At 48.9% G+C, this 20,757-nt stretch overlaps 1 protein-coding gene across 1 annotated transcript in view; it reads right to left on the bottom strand.

Annotated features, from left to right (window-relative positions):
- Positions 1 to 10,897, bottom strand: part of SLAIN1 (SLAIN motif family member 1) — a 174,078-nt gene extending 163,181 nt beyond the window's left edge. The window contains exon 1 of the mRNA XM_078657480.1: positions 10,180 to 10,897. Within this exon, the coding sequence (XP_078513606.1) occupies positions 10,180 to 10,664 (485 nt within the window). The 5' untranslated portion in view covers positions 10,665 to 10,897. The remainder of the gene's footprint in view (positions 1 to 10,179) is intronic.
- Positions 10,898 to 20,757: the final 9,860 nt, after the last annotated feature.

Here is a 20,757-nt window from a genome sequence, read left to right as displayed (position 1 = left end):
TGCATCTCACCCTTGTCTCCTCTCATTTGTACAGCGGGGAGAATGCAGCTGCCCGCAACTGTGCGCCGCAACTGCGATCAGGCCAGAAATGTGAAGCAATTTCCCCCAGGGGCCTCCGTCAAGGTTTCGCCCTCGTTCCTCACTCTGGGGCAGCCCGCAACCCTGCAGCAAAAGGGGAAAACGAGACATGGGCCTTAGGGGACGGAGCGAAGCCGCCGTCGGCCCGCCCACAAACAGGCATCCCTCGACTGACTTCCTCTCTCATCTCTCTGGCGTACAGAGCGGAGTCTCTGGCGGCTTACAGGCAACAAGTGGGGCTCTCCCTTTCCTCCCGAGAGCCACCCCATGGTCAGACATAGACTTGCCTGACTTCCGGCCTCTTCGTCGCTCGGGCAATCCCTGTCCGGGATTCCCTGCCACTTGTCTTCTTCTCAGGCAACACGGAGCAAGCCTCCTACTGGGCACTCGGCCTCCCAGCGCTCCGAGAGCGCGTCCTGGGCACAGCTCCAAACAATACCAGTAAGGCGCAACAACACTTTCCACTCGCTATTGCTGGGACCCGCGCATAGGGTCAAGAACTTAGCGCTCACCACGTGCTGTCTTTGAGGAACCAAGCGCCAGGCTTAGATGAAGCACAGCACTCCTGCAGACTTTCTTCCATGTAGCAGTAAATAAAAGTAAAGAACCTTCCATTTCTTATTCTGGACTCTTTTGGGCCCCTGAGACTCCCACCAGGAGGCCAGCACGTAGGGCATCCAAGCAGAGGGAAGCAACTGGGTCCCACGGCGGTTCCTCCTGGCAGAATGCTCTCCTCCTCGAGTCAGTTGCAAGAAGGTCTAACAACATAAAATGGGGTCATAGCCCCAGTACTTATACCACTCATGTCTTTGTTATCCACTTGGCTCTGTGCCTGGTCCAAATCAGTTCTGGGGGCACCTAACAAGTGCACAACAGTCCCCATTGTTAGTGTAGGCTCTGGCCACAAACACACCACGGGGGGTAGAACTGGCATTGTGGAAGGCAGGCACAGCCCTATTCAGGGTCAGGTGCTACTACTCCCACTACTCCAGATGCAGATCTCCCTATTCAGCCTAGCGCTGACTCACCCAGCCCCTCTGGAGCCACTGCACCTCCCCAGCCCCTGTCATCCATAGCCAAACATGCAATACACAACAGGCAGGCACAAAGACACATAGCACTCAGAAATGCCCTCTTCTGAAAATGTCATTTCTAAAATATTGATAATAAATCTGCAAACACCGTTATGCAGCATTTATTACCAAAATTCCAAACATACTAAACTTGACTAGGCTACTCCTCTCATGTCATGAATTACAACTGAAACGCATATCAGCGAATACCCAATGCATTCCTATGAGAGGGCAGCCTTACATTAGTGAGGAACCAAAATGGCTGTTTGTCACTACCAGGACATGCCACACAGTTAAGGCACATGTCCTACCTTTTACCTACAGCGCACCCTGCCCATAGGGCTAGCTAGGGCCTACCCTAGGGGGGACTGGTATGTAGTAAAAGGGGAGCCACAGACGTGGTACACACTTTATGTGCAATGTCACAGCGGCAGTAAACTGCGAGCGCAGGCCCTACAATTGCAGAGGCCTAAGACAGGTTTGAAAGGCTACTTTGGTGGGAGGCGCAAGCAGCACTGCAAGCCTGCCAGTAGCATTTAATTTACTGGCCCTGGGTATCTGAGATACTACTTTACAAGGGACTGATAGGTAAAATAAATACGTCAAACAGGTGTAGACCAATCTTACCACGTTTACCAAAGAGAGCACAAGCACTTTACATTGGAAAGCAGTGATAAAGTGCCCAGAGTGCTGAAAACCACCAACATCAGGTCAGAAAAATTATTAGGAGGAAGGCAAAAAGTTCAGGGATGACCCTGCAAAAAGGGCCAAGTCTAAGAACGATTCAAAAGAAGATGTGTGACGGGGATACACAGCTGTCTAAATATTGACAGTGCCAATACAAAATGCAGTGGGCATGTGTCATCAAATGAGAGGTGATGTTGAAATAGAGCTAATGAAAGAAGTTCTTGGAGAAGCAAATGAAGTGCGAGACATACTGACGTAACGATTTCAGAAACAGGCGAGTGGAGATAAAGTGCAAAATTAACTAATGCACAGAGGGATTGCATGGGAAAATCATATTAAGGGAAGAATCTGGGCTGTTAATTATCTGATAATGAATACAAATCTGTGCTAATAAACACTGGTAAAGGCAACTAGTCAGACTTGTTTTAGGTGTGTGTGTTTTTTGTTGTGTGACACTTTTGGGGATATTAACAGAAAACTAATCGAGGCACCAAAATACGGGTCAGGTAGCATATGGTATCAAACAAAACATCATAGTTCATGTTTTATGCTACTCCCCCAATTACATAGACCATGCTTCTTGTAAACCATTCCAAGTTATTATTCTTTTACCCTCCATCCCCCCTTTTTAGGTTTCGCCTGCACAGCGCTTTGGCTGTGCTTGTAAAATCTCTTGTATTTAATATATCTTAAAAAAGGGCTCTCATCAGTTCCTGGAACCGAATTACAGTGTTCATTTGCTTCTGTGTGGAACTCTTTTTTTTCTTAACTTTCCCTGGCTGCACGCATTTACAATACTTCTACTAAAACTGTTCACACTATTTGAGCCCCTTTCACTGGCAAGATGAGATCTCTTCCCACCAGAAAGGCAGACAGCTTCTAGCAGTATGCAGGAATGCTGAATTGTTATTACTTAGTTGTGTAAAGCAGATGCTTTAGCCTAAGAACATTTGTAGCATCTCCTATTCATGACTCAGTCCCTTTCTTTGCACTTTGTATGTATTTTCAGATTGAATTGTTCATTTTAATCTAATTGGTCATTATGATCAAATTCTAAATGTTGTAATAAACATTGCATGTTAAAAATAAAGTTAATATACAAGTGCTATGCAATATTTTACTACTGAACAGGCAGCCACATGTGCAGTTACTTTGCAGACAACAGGGTCATGGTTTGAATGGTGCAGTTGGTGCAGTAGCACCGGGTCCAAAAGTTCTCAGAACTCCTCTAAACACCTAATATTGCTATAGTTTACTACTAAACAGGCAGTGGCAGTTGCAGCTATCTTGCAGTTTAAAGGGGCTTGATTTAAATGGTGCAGCATGCAAAGTGGCACCGGGACCAAATGTTGCCATAACTCAACTAATCACCAAACATTGCTATATTTTACTACTAAACATGCAGTCACAAGTGCTATTATCGTGCAGACAACAGAGTCATTATTTAAATGGTGCAGCGGGTGCAGTGGCACCTGGCCCAAACGTTGTCAGAACTCCTCTAAACACCTGATATTGCTATATTTTACAACTAAACGGGCAGTCATAAGTGCAGCTATATAACAAGCACTAAGGTCATGATTTCAATAGTGCAGCAGGTGAATTGGCACCAGGACCAAAAGGCACCCCACTGAACACCTATATCAATCTATTTTACTACTAAAAAGGCAGTCACAAGTGCAGTTACCTTGCAAACAACAGGGTCATGATTTGAATGGTGCATCAGGTGCAGGTCCAAAAGTTGTCAAAACTTCTCTAAACACCAAATATTGCTATATTTTCGTACCATACAGGTAGGCACAATTTCAGTTATCTTGCAGTTAAAATGGGTTTGATTTGAATGGCGCAGCAGGTGCAGTTGCACCAGGGCTCTAGGACCCCTGTAAACGCTGAATATTGCTACCTTTTACTATTAGACAGTCACAAGTGCAGTTATCTAGCAGGCATAGGATAGGGCCATGATTTCAATGATACGAAAAGTTAACAGAACACCTCTAAACACCAAATATTGCTATATTTAACTACTAAATAAGTCACAAGTGCAGTTTCCTTGAAGGTACTATGGTAAGGATTTCAAAGGTGCAGCAGGTGCAGTGACGCCCGGACCCAAAGCTCTAGGAACCCCTCTAAAGACCAAGTATTTCAACATTTTACTACTAAACAGGCAGTCACAATTGCAGTTATCTTGCAGGCACTATGGGCATTATTAGAATGGTGCAACAGGTGCTGTGGAACCAGGCCCAAAAAATGGCATAACTTCTCTAAACACATATTATTGTAATTATATCAATTAATTCTATTATAGCCCTCCTTTATTACATTTTTCAAAATGTTGCTATTACTTACCCGCACTATACCACTAGTAACAGTACAATATATTGCCTTTTTGTACATAAGCAAGTCATAACACTTTAATAGACTTTCTGTAACTTATATTGTACAACTACTCAACAAGCTACAACTTACAACAAAAAACTGCTTATTATCAATCACATAGGCGAAACTAAATGCATTTACCAATGTTTGTTTAGAGAGCCTCCACTTTTTCCTACCACTTACAAAACTGATTAAACTGGTACAGATGTGAAACGTTTTGCCTAGACAGTATTTATGCTAAAACGACAAAAGGGCGCAATAATACCACCACAAAATGTGCTGCATTATGCTGCATAAATAGCTTTTCATGTCACACAATTTAGCCAACCCTGCCGCATAATTTGGTCCACCGCTTTGGCCGCATAATTCCAGTCGCCCATACTATAATTTCAACAAGCCCACCACTGCTAAGACAGACCTGGGAAAACACCCAACAGCTTTGACTCGAGGGAAAAGGGATTAAGAGATCAGAAAATGGGGAAGCGAGAAGAGGAATTCAGGAAACAGAAGGAATATATGGCATGCTGATTTACTCAGAATTTTCGCACCTAAATAAATTGGAGATTAGAGTAGTTTTAAAAATAAACCGATTTGCATCCGAGAACAGTCGGGTCACGAGGATAATGCCCGGTACTGAATGGCAAGCGTCTGGGGGAGGCTGAGCGTGGGCGCAGTCCTATTGACTGCATTAGCTCTTCATTAAAGCAAGGAATGTTGCATCTGCAGTCAGGGCACGGGCACGCGGCGGAAGCAGACTGAAAATCCCCGCGCTCTAGAACCCTTCCGAAGGCATTTAACAAGAAGGAAAGGAACAGGGCGGGAACAGACATCTCCAGAACTGATAACATCTGCGTCACCGAGCATTCTAGTCACATTTTAGGCAACCCTGCCTAGTGTAGTGTCCTAGCATGGACACGTTCTAGTGTTCAAGTGTCTGTATTACACTTTACACCCACCCACCACAGACGTCATGGTGTCACATGACGCTGGCAATAAAAGGGGCCGAGCGCACGTGCTTGAGGCCATTCCCACTACCCTCATCTGGTGTCTGTGTCAGGTCATTGCTGCACCTAGCATGCGGGCCTAGGGCCCACCACCAATCCTACAATGGCGACGAGGCCGGTAGTGCAGCCCATGCGTGCCACTACCCTCGGCTAATCAAAAAGGAAAAGGGGAAGAGAGCTGCCCGTCTAGAGGGCATCCCCTGTGGCGAGGCGCAACGCGCCGTGAGGCCGGTAGGCACGTCGGCGCCATACAGCAAGCCGACCGGAGCCCACCCGCGTCGACCGCCACCACCGAGTGCCACCAAGCAACAGCGGACCGCCCAGAGCCCACCTGCGACGGCCGCGAGGCTGAGGACCCCCACCGGAGAGGTGCACAGGCCGGGCGGAGCCCACCCGCCGCGACCGCGACGGAGCATCTGGCCCGCCGGCCGAAGGTGAGCCCCACGGGCGAAGTGCCCGCCATGAACTGTGCCCAGCAATAAGCAGCGCCAGCGGAGCCTACCCGCGGCCTGCCCGAGTCGTCCCCCGCCACCGCCGCTTGTGAGCTTGGAAGCGGCAGGGGCACAGAGACTGAAGACCGCGTGAAAACAAGTGCGGCCGGACCCGCAATCACCGAAGACTACGAGGGGGAGGGAGCGGAGTAGCTAACCGCCTCCCAACCCCCCTCGCAACGTCATCCGGGCCAGCGGAGCCCACCCGTGGCCCGCCGGTAGTGCCCACCCCGAAGGAAGACTCTGCGGCGCCGGCGGAGCCCACCCGCGGCACCCACAACAAAGGAGAGACTCTGCAGCGCCAGCGGAGCCCACCCGCGGCCTGCCGGTGGCACCCCCAGTGACGAAGCATACTGCAGAACCAGCGGAGCCCACCCGCGGCCTACAACAAGCATGGCAGGTCCCCGCCGCGCAGCATGAGCAAAGTGAAGCTGCTGCGGCGGGAGACCGAAGTGTGGAGCATCATCGGCATTTAAAACAGCAGGGCCGGCGGAGCCTACCCGCGGCCTGCTTCAAGCGCCCCCGCCCGAGGAGGAGTAACAGGAGCGACGCGCTCCCTCCCATCAGCATTACCCCCCCCCCCGCCCGCGTAAGGACTGCGAGACGCCGCCGCGGGCAGGGAGGACAGAGGGAAAGGTGACTGCCGTTTTCTGTGCCCGGGGACTGGCGCCACGCATCCGCCGAAGAACGGCTGCAGCGGAGCCTACCCGCTCAGCACGCCACACCTCGCTGGTAAAACCCCCAGCAGTGCATCCCTTGCTAGCACAAGCACTCAAATATGCCCCCACCTGCCAGGTAAAGAAAACGTCTATAAGCGACCAGCACTGCTGAAAGAAGCCCTAACTGTGCCTAGGGACACTGGCTGCCACGCACAGACACTCCTATGTGCCACATCTCTAAAAAGTGAAAAGTGCTGGTGCAATCAACCAACTGTGAGGCGCCTGTGCCTTTCTGCCCCCAAAAGTGAAAAAACACAAGAGACTCACCAGCTCCCAGCAGCAGCAGCCCCAGCCCCCTGTGCACTGTGACCATAGAGTGCACATCAGGGGAAGACACGACAGACTGCTAACAAATCCAGCAACACTGCCACCCAGTGGCCAAATGCAAAAGTGCACCTGCCTCCACCAAGACTAAAACAAGCATTGCACAACGCAAGAAAACTCACGCAGCAAGTAAGTTCTCCACAGCGCAAGTGACAGCGAAAGCGTCTAAACTCCCGCAGCAAGAAAGCATCCAACCTCTCACTCAGCAAGTAACTGCGCAACAGCGCCAGCGACACCCTCACACACCAGCAAGGAGTCGGCGACTGCCACTTCCAACGCGACGTGGGAAAAGGCACCAATGCCTCACAAAGCATCCAAGCACTGACGTCTGGAGGAAACGGCTGCCAAGCACTAAAAGAACGTCCAGGGAAACGACTGCCGCGGTCAAAGGACGGAGAGAGCAGCGACGCCTTGTGGCCACAGGCGCTCACAGCATCATCAACTACTCCCGTCAACGGTCCAAGGCATCAAGTACCCGACGACAGCCAAAGCAGCAAGTTACCCAACGTCACGCCACAGGCGTCCCAGAACCCTGAACAGTAAGTGCGCAAACAACGCGCCACGTGGCGACGCACAGCCACCGCCAGCAAGAAGAAGAATGCATGCAGCGCCATCGCGCAGAACAATCTTCGCGAACGATCGCCCATCAAGTGCCGACCCGCGACAGAACCATGGCGCCTCCCAGGAGCCGATCCCCAGAATGATCGCCCATCAAATGCTGACCCACAACGGGTCCCCCAGGAACTGTTGTAGCGCAAAGTCCGACAGGACGACCGAAAGCAACCTGCCAGGCATCGGCAGAAGTGGACCACCAATCGGTCCAAGACGTTCAACCATGAACAGGTCCACAAACATGGGCCCCCGAACGTCACCAACAACCATCAAGAAAAGAAAGCATCAAGAAAGAAAGCATCAAGAAAAGAAGGTTCGCGACATCAACTCTGGCTGCTGAGGAAGAAGGAGAAAGTGTCCCCGACGAGGACAAGACCAGGGGTACACCTGCAGGGTGCGCGCACTGCATGGAGGACCCAGGTCAGAAGAGAAGACACAAGTTTGGTCCAAGTGATGTCGCGATGCAGAAGGAAGAAAAGGAGAGATCTGAGTGGCACGTTTGCCACCGTGAAAAGGAAGGATGAAAAGGAGAGATCTGAGTGGCACGTTTGCCACCGTGAAAAGGAAGGAAGCATATCCATGTGGCCTGTTGCCACAATTAAGAGTAGAAGGAGAAGTCAGTGCGAAGCAACGTCCTCACAGGGAAACGACTAAGGAAAGACAGAGAGGAGTGCAGGAAGACGAAGACCGCTCACTCCCGAAGAGAATTAAGGTGACAAGTGCCAGGACAACAGTGAGAGGAACACGAGGCCGGAAGAACACCAGTGGCAAAGAAGACCAGCTGACAGACGATGTTTCCGCACACCCAGGATCTGCGGAGAGGAGCAAGCGAGACCGTTAGTGACATCCATCTTTGGGGTCACATGGACACTGGACACATGCCAGCCGTGGTGACCCAGGGGCAGAGGCCTCCGGGACGCTGTCCCCGCGACGAGAGACGGTCCTCCGACGCCCATCCGAAAGGTCCGAGGAGGGCGAAGACATCGCAAGCAAAGACAGAAACCAACAGCTACCTTGGGACGAGGCTGCGGAATCTGAGGTGAGACACATCGTCTCTTCCATACCCCCACTGACGGCGGCGCAGGAACAACTGATGTGGACACATCCAGCCCAGCGCGAATCCGAGAAGAGGACCTCAAGGATATCCCGTGGCAGGGGAACACCGACGAGAGGGGTCATCCTAGTGAGAGGGATGCCTTGCAACGGATCTGCCTTTTGCCAAGTAGGACACAGACTGCAAATAAAGCTAAGGCCAAGGCCGGAAATCGTGCATCATTCCCCGGCGAACCACAAGAACTCTAACTGCACCTGTCGCCATGGAAGTGAGCAAAAGAAGGACTGTGAGGACAATCTCGTAGCAGAGTCATCAACAGACTGTTTCCATCGAGCACCACAAACTGGTGCCACTGTGAACTGATGTTATCCGCAACAGGTTGAACACCATCTGTGATTCCAAGCAGCGGCGGATTGAAAGACACTGCGGAAGCTGAACGCTTTACTGCATCCTGATACATGTTATTTTCCCCACAGGTTGATTTCTGAATGTGGGTCTTCGCAATTAAAAAATGGGAGGGATGTAGTGTCCTAGCATGGACACGTTCTAGTGTTCAAGTGTCTGTATTACACTTTACACCCACCCACCACAGACGTCATGGTGTCACATGACGCTGGCAATAAAAGGGGCCGAGCGCACGTGCTTGAGGCCATTCCCACTACCCTCATCTGGTGTCTGTGTCAGGTCATTGCTGCACCTAGCATGCGGGCCTAGGGCCCACCACCAATCCTACACCTAGTACCTTGATAAAATCTAAAAAAAAAGTGCTTTGATAAAGGGTGTAAAGGGTGTAACGCTTAATGAAACCAGAATTCGAAATATAGATGGATTAAATTTGATATGCCGGAATACATTAGACGGCGCTTTAAAGCCTTACAAATCAATGTAGTAAGCACCTTACTAATTCACGCTCTCCCGCGCGACAAACTGATTCAAAGGAGATGTTACGATCTAGTTTATTTATGAAATTTTTTTCACCCACTTTGAAAGCTAACCAGCAGCAAAAAGTTTTTTTTTATGTAGCGCTTAGAGGCAACGTGTTGAATTGCGTGCCCTATGTTAGATTTATCTTTGATACATATAGGGACGCGTCATTTAAGCGACAATATCAGCTAGGTGAATCGCAAAAGGGTCCAGACATATTACAATAATATGCTTAAATATAAAAGAGCAGCGGGAATCCCTGATACATACATTTAAAAGCTCGAGAGAAAGCGAACCCCCGAGACTCAGGCCCGAACCCAGAGAATTTGCAAGCAGGGTTGCAATCCGCAGCCAGCGAACAGGTGAACCACTGCTTGCAGCCTACTGCCTGCGTGCGGTGGGAGTCAGGAGGAAGCACGTGGTCTGTGCCAGATCAATACAACACTGCACACACCTGGGTTTGAGCCACTTTGGGGTCTGCTGGGAAAGGGATTGTTGATAGTTGGAGAGCGTGGCCCGGTTTGACCTGGTAGAGCGGGGGCGGCTAGGTCCATTCCTCCGCCTAAATATATTTCGCTCCGCTACTGTGAAACTCATTCTAATTTGCACATAAATGCACAACTAAATGAAACAACGCTAAAATAGTAAGATGGCCTGTGAAGGAACATTGACGCACACAGAAAATCTCAAACGCGAGAGCAGACTGAGATATCATAGCACGACGTGTGGTGGGAATAAACTAAAGTAGCCAGATTTGGATAATTGGATTCTGCGCCATATGGTAAACCTGCAGATGTCAACATGAGAATCAGAGACGTAAGAGGTGCAGCATCCCGTTACCATGCGTCCTCGTCGCCGCAGCCCTCCTCAGCATCCTCCAAGTCCAGGATCTCCACCTGGTCCAGCAGGGATGCGGCGGTGCCGGCGGGGGAGGCTGGGGGCGAGGGTGGGTCCTCGCCGCCGGCACCTGCCGCCGGGTAGGAGCCGCCTGCCGAGAGCTGCTGCTGGAAGAAGGCGTAGGGCTCGGGCTGGTACAGCAGGCCGCCGGTGGTGCAGAGCAGGGTGGGCACCGGGCTGGGCATCACGCAGAGCCCGGGGGCTGCCACCCTGTATCCGTGAGCGGATGGAGAGGCGGGCGGAGGCTGGTGCAGTGCCTGCCGGTGCGGTGTAGGGGGGTGCTGGGCAGACTGCGGGCTCGCCGCGCTGCAGTTTCTCCGGAGCTGCTCGTTCTGCCTCTCCAGCCGCCTCACCAGCTCCTGCAGCTTCTTCACCTCCAGCTCGGCGCTGCCCGGCGCCATCCCGGGGCTGCCCCTCACCTCCGCCATCCGCGGCTGCAGGCGGGCGGGCAGAGGCTGGCCCAAGCCCCGCCACCTCTCCCTGGTGGCCTCGGCCTGGGGTGTCCCTTCCCTGGTCCTCGCCCGCCGTGTGCCAGCCGCCGCCGCCTCCGCGGACCCTCGCCTCCCCTCGGCGTGGTGTGACTTGGCTCGTCGGCTGCTTCGAGCTGAGATTGGCTCCCTCACCCGAGCCTCCTTTCCTCAGTCTTGCGCCTCCTGTCAGTGACGAAAGATATGGGCAGGCCTTCCCATCCTCACCAGGCAAAAGCGGCAGCCACAATAGGAACAAAGAGGCGGCGCTGCGGGTGGCTCTTACACTGGCAGTAGTGGCTAGCACACACTTGCAAACCTGTCCTCTGTGGCCTGCAATTTCAAGGGTGTGCAACTAATTCGTCAGGCGATTACACAACTCACCAACACCATATTTAAAATGATGATGAACTGTGGCATTTTCACGAAACGCAACAGAAGTTGCATCTTACCGTCGAGACACAAAGGTATAAGGAATCCATGGCAAAGCTTCTCAGGGGGCCCTGGAGATTGGCCCTATAAAACTCGTGTGATTCCCTCAGACCGCTCTAATCCTCTCTTTATGTGGTGCTGCTAATTGAAGGCTCAGTGAGGCGGATTATGAAGCAGCCAGACGGCCCCGGCCGCTCATGGATACACACAATATGTTCAAACTTGAGAGGCGCCTGAGTGATACCTGTGGCACTTAGCTAGATATAGCGAGGGCCACTGGAATTATGCGATTGCGCAGCGATGTTTGCATAATTATAGTTTTGCCGCGTTTGCCGCATAATCCATCGTCTGTCACATAATCTGCAGATTTTACAAAAAAAAGTTTCTTTCTAGCTCAAACGGTTCAAAAGTTGCTAAAAGTGTAGCAATGCATGTTGCCGCTCAGTGGGAGGCCCTCTGCAAAGCTTGACTGGTCACTCTTCTGTTGCTTATTGCTGTATTTGGGTGTTAAACAGGTACTAATGAGGTGTAACCAATGCCTAGGCGGTGTTACTAAGTGTATAAATGACAAAATAAGGACATAATGATGTTACAAAATGTGCCACAATATGGCGCATACTATGCCTTTTCTTGCCACATTTTTTACTCAACCCTGTCGCATAATTTGTCCCTCTCCAGCCGCATAATTCCAGAGACCCTAGATATAGCTCATCAGAGGCAGATCACTACGACTGGACAATGATATCATTCATGATATCCACCATTTAAAAAAAATGTTATTTATAAGGTTTTATATAGTGCAAACTTGATCCCGAAGGATATCAGAGCGCTTTACACATTGAGGGAAAGGATGTAACAGACCTTTAACCCCTTCAATGCTCATGACGAGCTCAGCTGGTCATGAGGTATACCTCTCGTGTGCTCATGACGGGCTGAGCTCGTCATGACCACACCCATTTCCATCATGGCCCAGCACAGCAGAGGATCTTCTGAAGCACCCAAGGTGTTAAAACATGTTTTTATCTTGTCACATTTATCCTGTGTTCAGAGACAGAGGTCAAAAGTCAGTTTTGATCAGCAATTACTTTTCTTTCTCAGACTGCAAAGTCGAACGATTACAAAAGTGAACTGTAAGACAAACTTGATGTACCATCTTGGAACGGCCCACCTAGACGCGCGCAACGCGCGAGCTGACAAAACAGAGAGAAGCGTAGGCATTCTGCCCAAACCTACGCAGAGCGAAACCGAAACCATCTAGGAGCGCCGCCACCTTACGCAGGACATTAAGTGGGCGTAGGCAGACAAACAAATCGCACATCTACAACAAAGACATAAGGCAGCATCGCACAGCCCGGTCCAACAGAAGGCGCGACCACCGCCACCGCGAGCAACCGCAACCGAGATACATGACTAGACACACATGAGGGGAAACAAAACCAGCACGCCTGCACCTAAAAGCGATGAAGGAGCCTGCAGCATGACGCAGACCACACCAAGGTTACACACCTGCCATCAAAAAATATCAACAAGAGAGAGAGGGCATGAGCGGGCACTCCTATACCCCTGTCAGCATATCAAAAACAACTTAGGAGTGACTAAGTGAGACAAAAAATATATACAGTACATATGTGTTTAAACTATTTTAATCCCCCACCATGAAAAGATGAACCAGCTTGAGGAAACACCCACAATTGGCAACCTTAGCCCTTGTGTGTTTAAAACAAAAGAGAAAGGCAAGTCTTTCTCTTTGTAAAAGGACCCTCACTCACCACTAGTTGGTGACATGCTTCATCATTGGGTCCCCGCCAGGGTGGCCGAATGCCCCCCCAGCGTGCTACAACGCCTGAGTTACAGCGAAGCGGGATGGTGATGTGTGCAACAGTGCTCTAACTGAAATGTGAGTATAACTGTGAGTGCAGCGTTAAAAAATACAAGGTTGAAACCTATAATTTTTTTTTAATAAAGCCCAACCCGTATTAAGATTAAAAACAATGTGGACGGACAAGTCTAGGTTCTATATTAGGAAACCTGTGTCCTTAGATAAAATAGTCGGTCAGCATGTTTCTGCTGTTAATTATGCAAATTCGCTCAGCATTCGTCAGGACCTATTCAGATAGCACTCCGGTGGTGTGCGCGCGCTAAGGTGCAAAAAGGAAATTTTGTAGTGTTACTCACGGATATTACCCGTGGCCGCTCACTGAGATTCACAGGAGCAAAAATACATAACGAGAGAACAGTGCTCTCTTCCTGGGTTGGGACGGCGCGGGATATTTTCACGCGATGTCAAATTTGTGCACACGCGACTCCCCGCCTAGTACCTACAATCAGGGATGCCGTCAGCCCGTAGGTTTTTGTCTCACTTAGTCACTCGTAAGTTGTTTTTGATACACACCTGCCATCACCTGCAAGACAACAAGTCTAACCCAGGTATGAACAATAACACCCATAAGGCACCCTCTACCAGCCCTACCAGCACTGGATGTAGCATAAGTACACAGCAGCGAACGAGACAAACCATCACAAGCCATCATAGGGTAGACAGTAAGAGCAAAAGAAGCACCCATGAACAAAGCTACAACTTAACGGGTGCAGATCATAAAAGAACAGGAAAAACAGAGGAACCTCCGTGGCACACAGGGGACAGGGCACAGAACAAAGCCGGCAGGTCAGCAAATCAGAGACCAAAAGACTAGAGGCGGCCCCCACAACACGATCCGACCACACAAACAAGGTCAAAAGAACAGGAGGGCAACGACCCACAAAGCTGCAAGAGGCCTTACTGCGGGCTAATAAGAAGAGACAAAGCAAAATGGCTGGCAACGATGGGAAACAACTGCAGAAGAAGACGAAACCAGAAGGAATACACAAATCACCAATCAAACAAAAGGCAGACATAAGCAGCACTCTGGAGAGCATTCTCAAAAAACTTGCGGAGGTACACGACCTAGCAAAAACTACAAAAAAAACACGGACGGGATCCAGCTTGAACTGGCAGCTGTCAAAGCGGACATCCACATGGCTAACAGCAGACTCTCTGAGGTAGAACAGAGAGTCAGCGACATCGAGGACAGAGCACAGCTCACTGGAAAAGCAATCGGCAACATAGCCAAAGCTACCACTGACCTCCGTAAGCAAGCGGCAGAATTCGAGGACAGAAGCAGGAAAGGCAACATAAGAATCCTGGGGATACCAGAAGACGAGGAAGACAAGGCAGGTTCATGTGTGTCACTCCTACAAGACCTTATTCCCAAACTGACCAACCTCAGGTTTGAGGACCCTTTCGAACTAGACAAAGCATACAGGATGCCAGCCATAAAACACCCTAACAGAACAGGACCGATACCAATTATATGCAAACCACCCCGCTCACACCAAACTGAAGCGATCTTCGGAGTTGCATGAAAGAACCACAACCTGTTGTGGAACGGGAACAAAATCTCCCTCACACAGGACTATTCAAAAACAACAGTCGACATCAGAAAAGGGTTCCTATCCAAAGAGAGAAGCTAAAAAAAGAGAACATCACCTTTTCATTCGCCGGCCCGTCAAGATTTAAAATAACCAACAAAGGAGTAACTATGACCTTCGAAGACCCCAGAGAACTAGCCCGCTACCTAGGATTCCCAAAGACTCAGGCTATGGAGATGTCAATACCATCCAGCAAGAGAAGGGCCTCTCCAGAACACACCACGGACTAAAAGGTCAAATAGAGACATCCCATCACCGCCGCAAAGAACAATGTAACAACCGATAGATATTTGGACTCTGCCCAGGAAATTTACCTCAAGAGTGCAACAAAGATCACGTACACAGCAGAACTCCTCAAAGTCGCGAGACAAGGAACTTCGACTCTATAAGATAACTACCGCATGAATACACCAAAATCCTTTGCACAAACAAACCTACCTCAAAAGAAGACGCACATCAGGCACAGAGGAGCACAAATCTACACACCGAAACACAAGAAGTGATTGGACTTGCGCGTATGAACACAGAAATGTCTATATCCTTTCACTTTGCCACGGGGGGGATAAGGTAAAGGCAAACAGTCTCAGTTGGCAAGATGCAAAAGTCAGACCGACCCCCGGTCGGCATGCAGCGATCTCTGACTAGCCTGGCAAAGTAGTGGGGCGAGAGGGACCTTGCTGTCGCACGTCCACTGTACGACAAGGATGCAGGGTGGGGGAGGGGCGAGAGGAGGGTATAGAGGGGGGAGAAGGGGGGAAGGGAGAAAATTTGTACATAGCGTATGTCCCGTTTGTAGTGTCGTTTGTTTCAGGTTAGTCTACGTCCTTGTCCTTGTCACCTATATTTACACAGCTAGCTCAAACACTCGTATAACAATCACGCGAACAAGCCACCACTACAAACATCAACAGGTGCCAACACCCGGCAAAACATGACGCCAAATAACAATAACGCTCTGCAAACAGACCTGAAGATAGTCTCCCTCAACGTCAAGGGTTTAAATCACTTAATTAAGAGGAAGAAAGTTTTAGACTATTTAGCAAGACCAAAGGTGACATCATTCTCTTGCAAGATACAAAACTGACCAGAGAGGAAGCGAACAAGCTCAGGGCAAGATGGATAGGTCAGACTGCCTGCTCACCAGTGGCAGGGAAAAACAGAGGGGTACTCACCCTGATAAACAGCAGATCCAAGATTACTATTGAAAAAGAACAGTGCGATGACCAAGGGAGACTGCCAATCACCCAATTGAAGAGAGGAGAGGAAACCATACTGATAACCAACATCTATGCCCCTAACACAGACGACACTGGCTATTGGGAGGAGGTAGGGAGACAAATAGAAGCCCACAAGCCGTGCGCCATGAACGTACTAGCAGGAGATTTCAACCTTGCCCTTGACCACACCCTAGACAGACAATCAAGATCACAAACCCGTCCCCTATCGTCCCTAAACACACTAAAACATTTATGCATCAAATTCAACCTAGAAGACCCATGGCGACTACAACACCCTGACACTATAGACTACACCTTTTACTCTAATGCTCACAACTCATACAGTAGAATAGACTACATCCTGATTTCAGCCTCACACACACACCTGACGAACACACAGACATCGCGGCCAGAACGATCTCAGACCACTCATGCATCAGCCTACTACTCACAGGCAGACACAACGAGCACATCACATGCAGATGGAGATTTAGCAACATAACTATGGCGAAGAAAGAGGACAAAGACAGAATACAGAAAGCCATACAGGAATACATTGCAGACAATGATATTCCAGACACTGACCCAAAGTGTCTATGGGATGCCCTTAAAGCTACCATCAGGGGGACGCTGATAGAAATCAAGGCCAGGAGAGACAGGGAAGCAATAGCGCAACAATATCAGCTCGAACAGGAGATCAAAGACCTGGAGAGGGAACACATTAACGATCCCGCGAACGTAGCCGCACTGGTCAAACTCTCGGGGAAAAAATATGAATTCAACAGAATTCTGAGCGAGCGGGCGGGAATGTGGATCAGGAAATACAAACAAATCAACCTATGTGAGGCTAATAAAGCAGGCAAATTGCTGGCATCATACCTCAAATACAAACAAATAAAACAAAGCATTTCAGCAATCACAGACACAAACAATAAGCCTCAGACCAGAAACAAGGAAATCATCCATACATTCATGGAATACTACAAAGAACTATACAAGAAAGATGCTGACTTAGAGCAGGAAGGATGTTCAGCCTACCTAGACAGACTCAATCTACCCAAGGTTACAGAGGAGGAGGCCGAGGCATTAGGTCAGGACATAAAAACTAGCGAAGTCAGCGCAGCCATTAGGGATCTAAAAGACGGCAAAGCACCTGGACTGGACGGATACACCGCACCCTTTCACAAAACCTTCCAAGACCTACTAAGCCCAGTGCTGGGGAAAGTCTTCAATCACTGTGGAAAAGAGGGGGCGGTCACACAATCTATGGCACAGGACAACATAATAGTCATACCTAAGGAAAACAAAGACCCACAATGGCCCAAAAATTACCGCCCTATATCACTCATAAACCTAGACTGCAAGGTATACGCCAAAATCCTGGCCACAAGACTAAATGAAGTGCTCCCACAGCTAATCGGCAGTCCACAGGTAGGATATCTAAAAACACGCAAGTCTCTGCCAAGTCATAGAACACTCAGCCAAAACAGTTAACCCCACGGTAGCTATCACGTTGGATGTAGAAAAAGCCTTCGACAGTGTATCGTGGCACTTCTTAGAGAAAAGCATTCATGTACATAACCTGGGGGAGAACTTCGTTCGGAAAGTCATGGCTCTGTACAAATCCCCTAAAGCCCAAATAGCAATAAACGGGGCGACCTCAGCCCCTTTTAATCTCGAAAGGGGGACGAGACAAGGATGCCCCCTTTCTCCTCTGCTGTTCCTCCTCGCCCTAGAACCCCCGATCAGAGACATCACAGATAACTGCAACATAGCGGGAGTAAACATAAACAACACTACAGCCAAACTGGCTGCCTACGGCGACGACCTGGTCATAATAACGGTGGAGCCCGCTCTCTCGATACCTGCACTTATGCAAACTATCGACCGGTACGCAAAACACTCTGGCTATAAACCCAATAGAGACAAGTCAGAATGTATGCCCCTCAACATACACACACACAAGGAAGTTTTGGGTTCCTCCAGGCTAGCCTGGGAGCCTGGTTCTGTTAAATACCTGGGCATCCACTTCAGTAGAACGCTAAGATCAACCCTAGAAAAAAACGAGAAAGTCACTCTAGAAAAGATAAAAGGTCTGCTAGACACTTGGTCACCCAAGTTCATCCCCTGGTGGGGCCAAGTAGACACCGTGAAGATGATCACTCCCATAGTCAATTACCTAGCTGGAATGCTCCCCCTGGCCTTCACAGACAACTTGCACAAAAAAATTGACCGGATGCTAAACAAGTTCATATGGCGCGATAAAAAACCCAGAATCAGCCTCCAAAAACTTCGACTAGGTAAAAAGCTAGGGGGCCTCAACGTAGCGGAGCTGAGAACTTTCCAAACTGCCTTCATAGCCAGACAAGGAATGTACTGGATACTGCCTAAGCAACCCTATACACCAGCCTGGCTCGCTATAGAGAGAGCCATCTTAAACAACGCAGACCCCTTTACTCTCCTCACAGCCAAAAAGCAAACGTACACAAGCAACCCGATCTTCAAGATTACTAAGCAGGCGCTGCTCAAAGTAGACAGAAAGCTCGAAGTCAGCATCAGAAACTCACCTTGGGAATCACTCTGGGATAACCCCAAAATCAAATACAGAGGTAAAACCCTCGACATGCACACATTGAAAAGAGTAGGTCTCTCGTATCCAGCTCAGCTAGAAGAGGAAGGATCGCCGCAAACCTTCAACAGTATGAGAAACAGATACAACCTCCCCGAGGTAGAACTTTACATCTTCCTTGCCATCAAGACAGCCCTAACAAAAGCGAAGCTATCTAAACACAAGCCCTCAATCTTTAGATACATGGAGAACATAAACAAGATAGGACACCAGGTCTCACACTTATACAATCTGCTCCAACCAGGAACATCCAAACTAAACACAAAAAACAAAACCTACTGGGAAACACAACTCGGCTCCAATCTCACAGAACAAGAACTACATACATTCTGGGAGGCCCCATCAAGAAACATGATCTCCCCAGTGCTAGCACAAACAAAATTCTGGCTCTTACACCCAGCTTTCTGGACACCTGCTTGCCTTGCATCCTTAGGCCTCAAAGACAACGACAACTGCTGGAACTGCGGTGCCGCAGGGGGAGACATCGCTCACCTCATCTTCCATTGTACTAAAGTTATCAAATTTTGGAACAAAGTGCTGAGCTTCATCAGCGAAGCCCTAGGATGCTCCCTACAGCACACATTTGCCACAACCACCACCGCACACATCACTACAGATCTGGCCACACAACAAGACAGGTACCTACTAGTCTTCCGCCTGACGACAGCAGTTAAAACCGTACTAGCCAAGTGGAAAGACACCACCAAAGCCGCATTCAAGGGGTGGCTGAATTGAGTCACATTCCTAAGAGGGGCGGACATCACTGCATTAAGGCAAACGCAGGAACGCCCAAGCTATGTGGTCAACACTTGACAAATACCTCGACTCATACAAGCCACCGTAGAGCTACCGCACACACCTGACCAACTGCTAGTAATCCATCGCAGGGAGTGTAAGCTAACTCCAAACAGCCGGCACACCCATCTATGTTTTGTCCTTACGACGCACTACACGAACGCACGCAATCACCTATATGTTCAATGTTAATTGTTTTCGACCACTCGTAGAAATGCGGGGCAGACACAAATATAAATCTTGTATCGTCACTTGCCTGCCCGTATAACTGTCTATTTGTTACATGTCACAATGTTTCTTTTATATTTCTGTATTGTGAAAATACCAATAAAAATATATATATAAAAAAAAGAAAGTGTGAAATGAAAGGCTGTTTTATTCTAACACACATTTATATAGCTAAAAAGTGACCTGTACAAACACTTCAAAATAAGTTTCAGTAATTCTGAATGCCCTTGGTTTGTAATTCTGTGAGATGAAAAGTAATATTATAACGGGATGAAACAAATCAGAAATCTTTACTTGATAATGTGCAAATAATAAACATTATCTCTGAAACCTAACTTCCACAGATTAATGTTTACACACTATATAGTTTTATAAATAAAACTGAATCTTAATAGGAAAGTTTCTCGGCTCCAATCTCACAGAACAAGAACTACATACATTCTGGGAGGCCCCATCAAGAAACATGATCTCCCCAGTGCTAGCACAAACAAAATTCTGGCTCCTACACCCAGCTTTCTGGACACCTGCTTGCCTTGCATCCTTAGGCCTCAAAGACAACGACAACTGCTGGAACTGCGGTGCCGCAGGGGGAGACATCGCTCACCTCATCTTCCATTGTACTAAAGTTATCAAATTTTGGAACAAAGTGCTGAGCTTCATCAGCGAAGCCCTAGGATGCTCCATACAGCACACATTTGCCACAACCACCACCGCACACATCACTACAGATCTGGCCACACAACAAGACAGGTACCTACTAGTCTTCCGCCTGACGACAGCAGTTAAAACCGTACTAGCCAAGTGGAAAGACACCACCAAAGCCGCATTCAAGGGGTGGCTGAATTGAGTCACATTCCTAAGAGGGGCGGACATCACTGCATTAAGGCAAACGCAGGAACGCCCAAGCTATGTGGTCAACACTTGACAAATACCTCGACTCATACAAGCCACCGTAGAGCTACCGCACACACCTGACCAACTGCTAGTAATCCATCGCAGGGAGTGTAAGCTAACTCCAAACAGCCGGCACACCCATCTATGTTTTGTCCTTACGACGCACTACACGAACGCACGCAATCACCTATATGTTCAATGTTAATTGTTTTCGACCACTCGTAGAAATGCGGGGCAGACACAAATATAAATCTTGTATCGTCACTTGCCTGCCCGTATAACTGTCTATTTGTTACATGTCACAATGTTTCTTTTATATTTCTGTATTGTGAAAATACCAATAAAAATATATATATAAAAAAAAGAAAGTGTGAAATGAAAGGCTGTTTTA

Source organism: Lissotriton helveticus, chromosome 8 (genome assembly GCF_964261635.1).
Source record: "Lissotriton helveticus chromosome 8, aLisHel1.1, whole genome shotgun sequence".
NCBI classification, from domain to species: domain Eukaryota; kingdom Metazoa; phylum Chordata; class Amphibia; order Caudata; family Salamandridae; genus Lissotriton; species Lissotriton helveticus.
The sequence above is the reverse complement of the archived record's forward strand: the minus strand, read 5'-3'. Positions and strand labels throughout refer to the sequence as shown.